The sequence below is a fragment of the Hydra vulgaris genome, chromosome 05 (genome assembly GCF_038396675.1).
Source record: "Hydra vulgaris chromosome 05, alternate assembly HydraT2T_AEP".
Lineage (NCBI taxonomy): Eukaryota > Metazoa > Cnidaria > Hydrozoa > Anthoathecata > Hydridae > Hydra > Hydra vulgaris.
This window is the reverse complement of record NC_088924.1, coordinates 44,603,838-44,618,000: the sequence shown is the minus strand read 5'-3', so window position 1 is coordinate 44,618,000 and position 14,163 is coordinate 44,603,838. Positions and strand designations below refer to the sequence as shown.

The 14,163-nt window shown below is 27.2% G+C and overlaps 1 protein-coding gene across 1 annotated transcript; it reads right to left on the bottom strand.

The window, feature by feature from the left end:
- Positions 1-4,370: 4,370 nt before the first annotated feature.
- Positions 4,371-7,205, bottom strand: LOC136080076 (uncharacterized). Its single transcript, XM_065796689.1, has 2 exons — positions 7,051-7,205; positions 4,371-5,595 (listed from the first exon to the last, which is right to left on the bottom strand). The coding sequence occupies exons 1-2, from the start codon at positions 7,094-7,096 to the stop codon at positions 4,550-4,552; spliced, it is 1,092 nt and encodes a 363-aa protein (XP_065652761.1). The 5' UTR covers positions 7,097-7,205; the 3' UTR covers positions 4,371-4,549.
- Positions 7,206-14,163: the final 6,958 nt, after the last annotated feature.

The following is a 14,163-nucleotide window of genomic DNA, read 5'->3' as shown; positions in this document are numbered from 1 at the left end:
AACTTTATATTAAATACTTAAAAAATAGAAATGAGGCAAACCTAAATGTTTGCAAACAGTATAAAAACTTGTTTGAAAAAATTTTAAAAAATTCAAAGAAAAACTATTACTCAAATAAAATAAAAAACACAAATAGTGATATTAAGAAAACTTGGGATATCATGAAAGAAATAATTGGGATAAAAACCTGCAAATTAAATAGTTTACCTGCTCAAATTGTCATAGATAATAAAGAGTATGACAATAATAATGCAATTTCAGAAAAATTTAATAGTTTTTTTGTCAACTTAGGCCCAAATCTAGCTTCAAAAGTCAATTGTCCAAACAACTCATTTGAAACTTATCTAACTAGTGTCAACAACGAATTAATATTTAAAGAACTAAAAATCGATGAACTCGAAAATCCAATAAACTCTCTTAAAACAAACAAGTCCCCAGGTATAGATGACATTTGCAGTAATATCGTCGTCAATGTCTTTTCGGAGATACGCAAACCTATTTTCGAAATATTTAAATCATCAATTATAACAGGAACTGTACCAGATAAATTAAAAGTAGCTAAAATTGTACCTATTTTAAAACCGGTGAAACATTTCTAATAAACAATTACAGACCAATCTCAATACTTCCAACCTTTTCTAAAATACTTGAAAGAATAATCTATAATAGATTATATGAATACCTAATTCAAAACAAGTTCTTAAATAAAAAACAATTCGGCTTTCAAGCACAGCACTCAACAGAACATGCAATTTTAGATTTAGTTAATAGCATAAGTGATTCTTTTAATAAAAAGCAATTTGTATTAGGAACTTTTATAGACCTATCCAAAGCATTTGACACAATTAATCATGATATCTTACTAAAAAAAATGGAAAAATACGGAATAAAAAATACTAGCCTAGATTGGTTTAAAAGTTATCTGTGCAACAGACAACAATGTGTTATTTCGAACGATAATAAGTATTCTAATTTACTAAAAATAAAATGCGGAGTTCCCCAAGGTTCCATTCTTGGTCCTCTTTTATTTTTAATTTATATTAACGATCTTCCACAATCACTAAAAAAACTTGGTGCAATAATGTTTGCTGATGACACAAATTTATTTTATTCATCAGCATCAATTGAAAATCTCTTTGAATCTGCAAATGATGACCTTGAGAGTCTAAACATTTGGTTTAAAGTAAATAAATTATCTTTAAATCAAGAAAAAACAAAATACATCTTGTTTCATTCTAACCAACAAAAAAACAAAATACCAAGCATGCTACCATTACTAAAAATTGATAACATAAACATCGAAAGAACTGAAACTATTAAATTTCTTGGGATAATTATTGACGAAACGATTTCTTGGAAACCCCATATAAAAACATTAAATACAAAAATATCAAAAAGTATCGGCATACTTTACAAAGTCAAAACTATACTTTCCCAGGAAAATCTGAAAGTTCTCTACTTTTCTTATATACAAAGTTATCTAACATGTGCTAATATTGCCTAGGGAAGTACAAATAAATCTAAATTAAGTTCTCTATATACACACCAAAAACACGCATCAAGATTGATTTATAATAAAAATAAATTCACTCATGCCGATCCTTTACTTAAAAACTTGAATGCTTTAAATATCTATCAAATTAACATCTACCAAAATGTTTTATTTATGCTCAAATATAAGCTCGGACTTGTCCCAACTCATTTTACTAATAAATTTTTTCAAACCAACGCCAACAGATATACCACACGAGGAACCGGAAACTTTACATTGCCCATAAAAAAAACAAAATTTTCGAGATTTTCAATTGTATACCGTGGCCCCTATTTATACAACAAAACAATACCTCAAAATATAGAACTTACTAAATTGGATAATCTTATTGCCCTGAAGAAAAAACTAAAAGATCTCATAATTAACAAAACCAATTTTATCGATATGTATTAAATATAAAAGAACAATTAATATAATAAAATGTAAAAAGAACAATTTAAGCTATAAAAATAAATAAAAAAGAAATAAAACATAAAATATAAAAAAGTAAATAAATAAAAAATGTTAGCAACTATACATAGTTAAATTTTTTCTGAACAGTAGACCGCAAAAAATTAATGTGTCTTTAATCTTTAAATTTTTAGTTTATTTTGTATTTTAAAGGTTGTCGATGAAAAGACTTTTCTTAGTCTTCTGCGAGTTTCCTTACAACTACATAGTACTACTAATATATGTTGGTTATATTTTCAACAAATAACATATATTTTCAACGACAACGACAAGCAAGTCCCTAGTAGCCCTGTGGTGCGACGGACTTGCGTATATTTTTTAAATGCATGGGTTAATAGCCAGCACATTATATTATAAACCACGAATTTATTATTTTAATTCGCATGAGTTAAAATGTCAAACGCGCATGCGTTAAACAGCATTGTTAACGCTCTTTAGATATTGTAAATATTTGTGGTGGACATTTATATAAACTGGAGACATGTAAATATTATTTGTTTTTGAAATATATAATAATGATTGTTGTAAAAAAAAAAAAAAAAAAAAAAAACTGATGTTTGAGGAAAAAAACTAGATGAATAAAAGTTTTTGGAGCACTTAGGAACAGTCACAGAAAAAGGATGAGACTTAATTGATTGACGAGTAACACGAGAAAGAATAGAATCCAAAGTAAGTAATTTTCGACCTCAATAAAAAGATGTAACTTTAGCAGATGCTAATTTTACAACAGATTTGATATATGGTTTCCAAGAAAGATCGAAAGTAAGAGTTAACTCTAGAAGATAAAGAGTAGGTGACTCATCGAGTACATCACCGTTCATAAATATAGGAAGATCTAACTTATTGCGATAACGATTGGCTGAAAAAAATTGAATTTTATCTGTATTAAAGTTCACTAGCCACTGTTAGCCCCAAGCTGTAGCAAAAGTGAGATCCTTTTCATGCTCAAATGCCTCCCCTCCCCCAAGCAATCAGAGAGTGTTGGTTTCTTATCACGACAAGAATAAATGGTAGTATCATCAGAAAACAATGCCACCTTAGATGTCAGAATATCTGGAAGGTCGTTGATGTAAATTAAAAAGAGTATAGGGCTAAAAATAGAACCTTGAGGAACCCCTGAGGAGACAGAATAAGAAAAAGAGTGCTGTCCTTTAATACTACAATTGGAATTTAATACTACGATTGAACTTTAATACTACGATTGGAAAGGAAGGATTCAATAATCTTAAAGATGTTGCCAGGTACACCATAAGAAGAAAGCTTATAGAGAAGACCAGCATGCCAAACTTTATTAAAAGCTTTTGAAATTCACCAGCAACGGCCTTAACCTCTCCACCTTTATCTAATGCACAATAAAACCTATCGGTTATTATTGTTAGCAAATCAGCTGTAGAGCGAGAAGATTAAAATCCATATTGATGGTCAGAAAGTAAGTTATTAGGTTCAAGATGAGAGATTAAGTGTTTTTTATCTTGGTGTATGCAACACGTTTTGCAAGTAAAAATAGACACACCCAAACGAACAAATAAAATTTTAAATTACATTATTATTATTTTGTGTCTGTCCATGCAAACGTTTAGATAATAATTTAACTCTGCTCAAGTCTAGAAAGATGGGTTACTAATGTAAATTTAATTTAGCTTTGTAATTTGATTTACCTGTTAAACTGCCTCATGCACCAGGTATTTATGTTTCGAGGACAAAATTTATATCGTTCTATTTCAGGAAGAATATCTGAATAATGGATCAGTATTACCTAAATACTCTTTTTCATTTCATAAATGCTGTTAAGATTTTGCTTTGTGGCAGTACCATAACAGTTCTGCAAACTATTTATAGCTTTATCAGTTATTTGTTTTTCACCCATTATTTTCCTCCCATCAGACAATTTTTTTAATTTCTTTAATTAGCGTAAGTTCGAAAGTCGTGTTCCCATACGCTCTCGGACAAGACCAACACATTCTTTTTAATAGAAACATTAGATCCATATGATTGAGATTTGTTAACATCATTGTATGAAGGGTCAGGTTTAGGGTTAGGGTTTTTTATTTGTTCAAAATAACCAGACAAAGTTTGTTTACTCAATATGCAAGCTGAACCTTTAGCCTAAGGGAAAAAAGGAAACAAAGACTAAAGCTTATGATAAGTAATAGATTTACGCAAAGTTAGACAGGTGTCTAGAAAGAATTTTAAAAGATTACGGATTACAGGGGCATGAAAAAGTTTATTTATTTCTTTATAAATTGTATAAGGACTTTTTCATAAACTTTATGAAAAATATTTTTTTTAAACAATTTTTTTTTTTAACAATATTTTTTAACAATATTTTTTAACGATAATTTTTAACAATATTTTTATAAAACAATACTTTATAAAACAATATTTCTATAAACGATTCCATTAAATGATATATATAATTTACAAAATTAACCATACTTAACAACAGTTTACTTAAACGAAATATTAAATATCGGAAGACAAAAAATAAAAATTCGATATTCATTTGGAGACCCTTTAGTATAACTATAACTGATTTTATGTATTATTTTAGTCATCATCATCGTCATCCTCAAAATCATACAGTTTGTGCAGCATCTGCATTAGTTTATCTTTATTTTCATATTCATCAATAAATCTTATACTCTTGAACAGTGAACCATCACACTCGGCTTTGTGCTCTATTAATCTATATTTATCCTTAATAACTTCTTCTAAAAAATTTTCTGTAAAATTTTGCTCTAATAAAGCATAACTGATCGAAGTTGGGCCGTATTTTAAATCCTTGATCCTAGGATCAGCTTTTAATTCAAGTAGTACTTTCACCATTACCATATTTTGTTCAAAAACAGCAAATGTCAACAACATCGAAGCTACATAGACTTGAGAAACTTTACATCTAGTAATTGCAGAGTCTTGTAAGGCTAAAGTATTTATAAATTTGACTCGCTCACCATTATCTTTACCTTTAAAAAAGTCATACTGAGACTTGAAAATTTCGATACCTAATATTCTCTTGATATCTTCAAGATGATCCTTGTTCATCAGCGGTACATTATCATGGTGAGCATCGTCAAAAATTAATTTCACTATTTTTCCTACATCGCCTTCTGCTTCAGCAAGCCATAGATCGATACCTTTATGATCTACTCCCACCAGATCAGCCAATTTTTCAAAAAAATATTTGTTTTCATCATTATAATTTGGAAAAAACATCAAAACTAACTTACATTCTTCTATTTCTTCTTCTTTTGTTATTTTGTTTCTGTTATATTCAGTTTTCACATTTTTTTTTAAAGTTTTTAATTGTTTGTTTATTATATTTTTCAATTCATCAATAGATAACATTACATTTTTAAAATCATTGGTTTCATAATTGATTAACTTTATTACTTTTAACGCAGCATCTTTTATTGAATTACTTCGATCACAATCTGTAGGAGTTACTTTTAACGCAAAATCCAAAATTTTATTAATATGTATTTGTGGGTTTAAGGAATAGTTTTCAGCAATTAACGACGCTAAAAGATTTAAAATATTGTCTACCCTATCTGTATAAAGATTTGATGGTTCCACCATTGATGGGGAAAACACAACTAAAAACAAAAACAAAACAAAAAAATCGAAAACTAATAAGACTTAATAGAAGCAAACTGAACATAAAATATAACTAACAAGTTTAAATCATCTGAAGACATTTTCATGTGAATGGGATAGTAAAACACTTATTAAGATCTTTTTTTTTGCCAACTAGGGACAGCAAAAATAAAAATCATTTAATCATTCTACTTAACTTAATGACTTATTAGAGGAAAGTCAAATGCGACAAGGTGTCGAAAGAAATTACGTGCTTCATTTGATTCAAAATGTGAAAATTAGTTGGTACTCCACGTTTCTAGTGGGAGAAAAAACACTGCTACGCAAAAAACATCTTTAATTTGAAACAACAATACAAAGATATGAGAAAAAAATTTGCTTGATAAAATGACTTTGTTAACTTAAAATAACGGTAAATGCGTAAGCAAGCTTTAATCAAGGAAGCGTTTAACTTTTTAGCGATACTTATGCAACATCAATTGCGCTGTTAAAATAGCATTTGTTAGAATCTTTACAAACATATAAAGATTCATATGAATTAGAGAATAACTCATTTTTATTATGTTCCAATTTTTTGGGATCCAAATGATAAAAAATTTCAATTCTTTGAAAATTATGAGAAAAAAAAAAAAGTTAAAGTGCAGGAAGGATTTTTAATTCTTTAATAATCGACTTTCATCTGACAAAAAATGTTTGCGAAATAATTCCAGTTAAAAAAGTAACAATCGAATTAATAAAAATGAAGTTATTCATTTGGCAATAAAGTTGATGATTTCGAAAATGATGGTGACAAAAATGTAAGTTTAGACTTAAAATAAACCCAGTGATTATATAAAAATGTAAGTGTATAAGCAAACTGTTTTACACTTTTAGCATTAAAATTAACATGTGTTTTTAAGATTGTTTTGTATTTCAACAAAACAATCACTACATGTACACATGCTACTAGTGCACTAATTTGTTTAATGCGTCTGGGACAAAAACTGATTTCTTTCAAATGTTGATGTTTTTGTACAAAACTTTGGAATTTTTTAATTTAGGTTAAAATTTTTAATTTAGTAAAATTTATTAAATGCAATACGGAAGTATCTTCTCGTAATACTTAACTCAATTAATTTATGACTTAATTAGTTTATTATTTAAACTCTTTTGTGGTATAAACAATTTAGGTAGTTGCAACTTGAATAAACAATTCTTTTCAAAAACAAATTATATTATTTTATTATTTACATCTTTATATTATAAGTCTTTTTATTATAAGTCACTAAAATTTTAGATTTTAGTTTATAATGAAATGTTATAAATTCATTATAAACTAAAATCTAAAATTTTAGTTTATAATGAAATTATAACTAAACCAAAAAAATCAGTAATTAGGATCGGAAAAATTATTGATATAAAAAATTTTAAAACATGTATAAAACAGTAATGAATAAAAAATTGTGTGATGTTACCTGATTTTTTACTAAACTTATCTTTTTCCTCTGATTTTTCCATCATGCATCGAAATTTTTTAGAATTTCATTGATTTTCCAGATTTTGTGATATTATACCTTCTGAAGATAATAGAAAGAGATTTTCTTTTATTAAAGTTTTAATATAAATTTTTATATCTAAAATCATCAAAATTATGAATATATATATATATATATATATATATATATATATATATATATATATATATATATATATATATATATATATATATATATATATATATATACATATATATACATATAGTTCTATAAGTTGTTAGCTTTGGAAGTACGTTAAGGTAAAAAATGATTCTGTTGCCAACATATACGTCGCTTTTAATAACTTTTGACTTTCGTCCAACGTTTGCGTGTTGTCAGAAAGTTAAAACCATTAATTTAATTACAAATTAATCGTTTTTTAAAAAAACCGCAAAAACGCAAACTAAATTGACCAGAATGATTTTAAAAACATTCTGAATGTTTTTAATATTTTAAACAATGTTTTTATTTTTTACTTTTTTAATAAAATGTTTTAATTTTAATTTTTTTTACTGTAAATCATGCACGGAGTGTTGCTACATCGACTATCTTATAGCCTGACTCCCAACAAAGTGATGCCACATCGACCATGTTTAAGCCTGACTCGCAAGGGAGTGCTGCTATAACGACTGATAAATAGCCTGACTTGCAACGGGGTGTTGCTACATCGACTATCTTATAGCCTGTTTCACAAGGGAGTGCTGCTACATCGTCTGAGGGTTTGATTAGGGCATGCAGTCTATCAAGTAACAAGAAAAAAAAATTCCATTCTTGCATTTTAATTTTTACTTTTTGTCAACAAAATACGGAAAAACTCTCTGACAATATATATATATATATACATATATATATATATATATATATATATATATATATATATATATATATATATATATATATATATATATATATATATATATATATATATATATATACATATATATATATATATAAATATATATATATATATTTATATATATATATATATATATATATATATATATATATATATATATATATATATATATATATATATATATATATATATATATATATATATATATATATAAACTAATTCAAAACATCAGATAATACGAATTCTCTCAATACTAAATTATTTAATTTATTTAAAATTTTCGCCGGATTATAGGCACCGGCATCATCATCATATAATATTATTACAAAAAACTGTGACCGTTAAATAACAGTAACAAAAATTTTTAAATTTTGACGTCATCTTTATAATGGCATCTTTTACTTTTATACTTTTACTTAAGTATGAAAAAAAATAAAGTTGAAAAATTTGTTGCAAAATATTGTCATTTATCCAAATTCATACCACCGCACATTGGAGAACATTGCACAGTGGGACAGAGTGTTTCAAAATACCTAAAAATCGGCATTGCACGGTGAAAATTTGTCGTAATGGTGAAGACATGTTGATTAGAGGAAATATCTAGTTAAAAAAACAATATTAATCTAAGCGTTATTTTATGCGGTTATTTACACGTTAATATGACGTGTGTTCCAAAACGCTGTTTTGCATTTTTTGTTTATCAACTTTCTTACGCTACTATTGTTTTAAATTAACTCTATTGACTTTCAATTTAAAATATAGTAATTTAATTAACAATGTTTTTCTCGCTCAGACTTTTGAAAACAATTTAACGTAAGTGTAATCATAAGTTTTTATGCATCGAAAACAGACAGTTTTCGATACATTTTTTGCTACTAATCTTTGCTATTAGGTATCAGATAAACCCTCCTCCAATATCCTCCCAACATTTGACTATGTAAATCTCATGCAAAATGTATGTAAATAACCATGCATCATAAATATTTTGCAACTTTTTGCAATAAAAAAATTTATAACAAAATATTGGTCTTCGGTTAATGGTCAGTTAATGAGAAATACTGAACATGTAAAAAAGATGTTTTGTACACAAAGAATACCTACAAAATCTTTCATTACTGTTATAATATATAAGTTCTGTAAATGTAAATCTAAAATAGTTATTTTATGACAAATGCAAGCATTGAAAAGTAATATTTTTAATATTTACACTGATAAAAATTGTTTTGTCCATCAAAACTATTTTTTGCACCAAAATTTACCTTTTTAAATATTTTTTTTAATATTATATAATTACATGTTTATTACTTTCTTCATGTATTTTATATATAAATATAGCTACTTAAAAAAAAAACTATGAAATTAATTTTGGCACAAAAAACTTGATTTTGTCGCACTGTGCATTGATGTTTTTGTATTTCCAAGGCTTCACGGACTTTACTTTCAAATTTTTTATCCTCAACTTAAGTGTTTCTGCTCTATCCCATTCAATGTCCTTATCACAATTTACTTTATGTAAAGCTAATACAGACTGGTTTAACTTGCCTTCAGTCAAAAAATTTTGATGTTGTTGAAACTTTGTTCTTATTTGAAGTTTTGATTCACTAACATTTTAGAGCATTTGTACTTAATTAAATAGGTTCCAGGTTGGCTGTTGCATGGTAATTTTGATTTATTTCTAGACGTTAATAGCGTTTTTAGGTTGACATTTGACTTAAAAACAGTTCTATAACCAGCTTTTCTGAATATTCTTCTAAGTCCGAAAGAGATTAAAGGTAAGAAATATGGTAAAGGTGAATAAATTGTAGGAAGGTTATTACAGTTTGATAGAATTTCATTTTATTTTCTAAACGTTTTTTTCGAACGTGATAAGAAATATCTTTAAGCATTTTTTTATCGTACCCATTTTCAGTTTACCCTTGAATTAAAAAATTTAATTTAAAATTCATCTTCTATAAAGTTTTCGCTGCATATTGAATATGCACTGTATATATATCCGTTAAACATTGCTTTTAGAATTTTGGGATTGTGGTTAGAATGAGGTTTGATTTGGATATTGGTTATAGCATCTTTCCTGTAAACCTTGAGCTCATATTTTCTTTGTGTATTATTAATAACAGTTATACCCAAAAAGTTAAGTATGTTATTTTTGTTTTCAACTTCATTAATATATTTTAAATATGGATGTTGTCTGTTAAGGATTGTTTGGAACTGTTCCAGTTGCTTTAAGATAGAAAACCTAGCAAGGCTATTATCAACATATCTATGAAAGGATTTAATATCATTGGTAGGAATCATTGTCATTGCCATTTTTATTGCCTTTTCCTCATGGTATTGTAAAAAAGATTCAGCCAAAACAACCATAAAATACAATCCAATTGGGCCTGAAATCTCTAACTCATGAATCTCACCGTTCCACAAGAAATAACAACGAAACAAACAAAGTTCAATTAGTTGTTTTGTTTCAGTTAAAGTAAGCTTAGTTGAGTTTTTGTAAGAAGCACTTTTACTTAATTAATACAAAAGTGCTAAAGTTGCTTCTTTAAACGGTATTGATGGGTATAAGTTCACAATATCAATAGATACCTGTATTTTACCTTTGTCAATTAACCACGACTTAGTTTTGTTAATATGTCTTGTGAATTTTTTAACCTTATAGGATTTTCATTTAAGACCGGTTGTATTCTTCTAACCAAGTAATTCAAACTTCCAAAACAAGGTGTGCCAATAGGTGATACAACGACTCTTATCGGATAAGATTAGTCTTGTTTATGAGTTTTAATTAACCCATATAAACATGATAGAACAGGATCACTCGGATGATTGCTTTCATATTCATCTTTAGAAAAACTTTGCTTTTTGTTAAACTTCAAATGGAAAGACTTTATTTTAATTGCATAACTTAGAGTGGGATCAATACTAATAATTTTTGTTAGGCCTTGTTTTCTAACTTTTTCAATTACTTTATCATGTTCCATTCTCACGAATCCTATTCCTTTATCAAATGGATAAATATCAATTTTCTTGTCTTGATGAATTTCCTTAAATGCTTTTCTTTGATCTCTCGTTATATTATGATTAATTTTTTTGCCCATTTTAAGTTCTCTCAGTACATTTTTCCTTAAGGCTTGCGCTTTTTCATCTTCTTTATTATATTTGAGTTTTAAGGAAGACGATTCAGTTGTTGTAATAATGTCCATGTAAGGTATAGATCTCAAGGAAGGTACAAAGTGTGGACCAAGACTCAGAAGATCGATTTGATTTTCAGGATCTTGGTATCACAAAGATTTAAAAACTGATTTATCAGATCATTTATTACTGAAACTTAAAATATAAACCCATAAAGAAAGATTAATACCAAAAAAGTAATAAGAGAACGCATTTATGATGAGACTAATATTAAATTATTTAAAAATCAACTATCATAACTGCATCGGAAAAACATAAATTTTGATAATAACGCAAATAATATTTATGAAAGTTTATTCAAAACATTTTTTTCTGTTTATGAAGTTCATTTGCCAATCATAGAAAAAACAATAACAACTGAGAATATCAATACACCATTGCTTTACTGAAGGTTTTAAAAAATTATCCAGAATAAAATAAAAATTATATATAAATATTTTAAAAATCAAAAACAGCTTTTAGCAAAAAAATTTATAAGAGCTACAAAAGGCTATCTGAAAAAATTTGCAAAAACCTGAAGAAAAATTATTACTCCTAATTATTCAATATATTTAAGTACTATACAAAGCGCACGTGGCAAATAATAAAAAAAATTATTGGCGAAAAAAAAATCATGCTCCGGTTTCCTGCCTAAAATGGTTAGAGTCGATAACAAAAGTTTAAAGGAACCAAAACTCAAGAATTTAACAAATATTTTACTCATATAGGAGCAACACTGTCTGAAAAAATTCCTATCTAGAACACCTGGATAATTGCATTTGTTCAGATAAGTTATCTTCTGAATTAATGTTTGACAAGTTTGAAAAAGCCTTCAGATCTATTTATAAAAATCAAGCAATTGGAGCAGACCAAATTAATGGAAACGTGGTTACAACCACGTTTCCATTAATTTTATTTGGTTCAAAGCAATCTATATATAGATTGCTTTGAACCAAATAAAATTACAATATACACGTGGAATTTTTATGGACCTATCACAAGCCTTTTATACGAACTCAAATACTACGGAATAAAAAATAAAATTTTAAAATGGTTTTAAAGTTATCTATCTAACCGAAACAATTTTTACCATTTAACAATGATTATCAGCCCACTTTTCTTAATATAACCTGCCGAGTCCCACAAGGTTTTTATAAATGACTTTAATAAAGTTTCAAAACTAACGAGCATTATGTATGCAGATGATACAAACTTATTCCTTTCTAACTATGATATCGCTGAACTTTTTGAGACAGTGCACGAAGAACTTTTTTTTATTTATTTATTTCGTTATTAAAAAAAAATACCATGCCGTTTCATATAAATAAAATCTACCTGTCCGGGGCTAAAAGAAGACAATATTTCCCTTACCACTACGCCACGACGTGCTTTCATCAGCAAGCGTGTACAACCATTAAAATGTAAACATAAAATTAATTTCTACCATACAAAAAATAAATACACATTTTACAAATATGTTAAGATCAGTTACTAATCTATAATCAAAAGTATTATAACATCGTACTTTTTCGTCGTTTAGATCGAAATTTACGAGGTTTTTCCACTTCAATTTGTTTATATATTTTTAAACTTGTTAGATATACTATATAAATAAATATATATAGCTAAACAGCAACAAGATAATCCTATAAAGTACCACAAGTTGTAATAAAACTAAAAACTAAACATATATATTTAAAGCAATATTTGGCAAGAATGTAAATCAGTATGCAAAATCAGTAAGCCAACTGGAAGAACCTCGTGATTTCTCAGACTTATGTCTATTATGTCGATTGTAAAAACAAAAGCTATATGCGAAAACTAAAATCAAGTTTAAAATAGTGCTATAAAAGGTGCAAAAAAGTACTTTGAAACGGTTGCTATGTGCGTTGCTAGGGGAATTAAAATAGCAAATATCTAAATAAATGAAATTTTGACCAATTTTAGTATCTCTTTGAAGAAAATAAATATCACCAACAGTTTCTACGATAAATTTAAGTTAAGTGTATTTTTGAAAAAATAATTTTTTGAATGATTTACACTTTTTAATGGGGTAGTGCTCCCTTAAGGGTTTTGTATTATCAAGTTAAAAATTAAATGTTAAGCTTAGTAAATAAATTTAACTGTCATTTATATCAACGAAGATTATGCAAAAGAAACGATGTTAAAAATAGAGAAGCTTTTGGAAGAAGTAAAACGGTTACGCGACGATGGTAAATTTCAGTAAACTAAATTTGATAAAATTTTAGAAAAACGCGAAGTTTGAGCGCTATTTTAAAGTACGTTAAACAAAGACTAACTTAACAATAGATTTTGAAATCTTTAACTTCAATGTGAAATCTCTTACTTTAAAATTATCAAATTTGAAACCATTTGAAATCTTTAACTTCAATGCTATCAAATCGGCAAATTTTTTAATGATTTTTCTGAAACTGATTTGCATTTTTTTAACGAAAAAAAATTTTAGTTCATCTTTCTTTGAAATAAAAACTTTTAAAAGCGAACTAAAAACCTTAAAAAGTAATTTTATTTTATTTATTTATTTTTTTCAAAAACCACGATCCGTAACTAATCCAGATAATTTCTTTTTTTGTTTTAAACGTTTTATAGAACTTTTTTGGCATCCAGATACCGAGCAAACCGATATGATACTCATCCCTTGAAATGTGCATTTTCCACATAGTGTGACAGTATTGTGGTCTACATTATCAGCAACCCACTGAACAACAGATAGTAGCCTTTCTTGTAGATTAACTGTGTCATTTGCTTCAATGACAGATTGTTTGAAGCGAAGGGTTTCATCCGATGTAATAGAAAATCCAAATTTTGAAAGATGATCAACTAGTCACTTAGAACTAAAAGATTTGTGTAATTCAACACCGATTCCAAACGGAATCGGAGATATTATTGATTTTGGCTCTGAAGCTTGCACAATACATTATCCAATATTTATTTGTTTTAGCTTGGATGGAATTAGCAGTTGAAGAAATGTCATTAAGCTACTTGGAACCCATGTTTTTGGATTATCTTTG

Excerpts from the sequence above, each read along its gene's own strand:
- LOC136080076 (XM_065796689.1), bottom strand. The coding sequence starts at position 7,096 with ATGATGGAAAAATCAGAGGAAAAAGATAAGTTTAGTAAAAAATCAG. Across the intron at positions 5,596-7,050 it reads TAAGTTTAGTAAAAAATCAG|TTGTGTTTTCCCCATCAATG; the intron begins GTAACATCACAC and ends TTTTGTTTTTAG.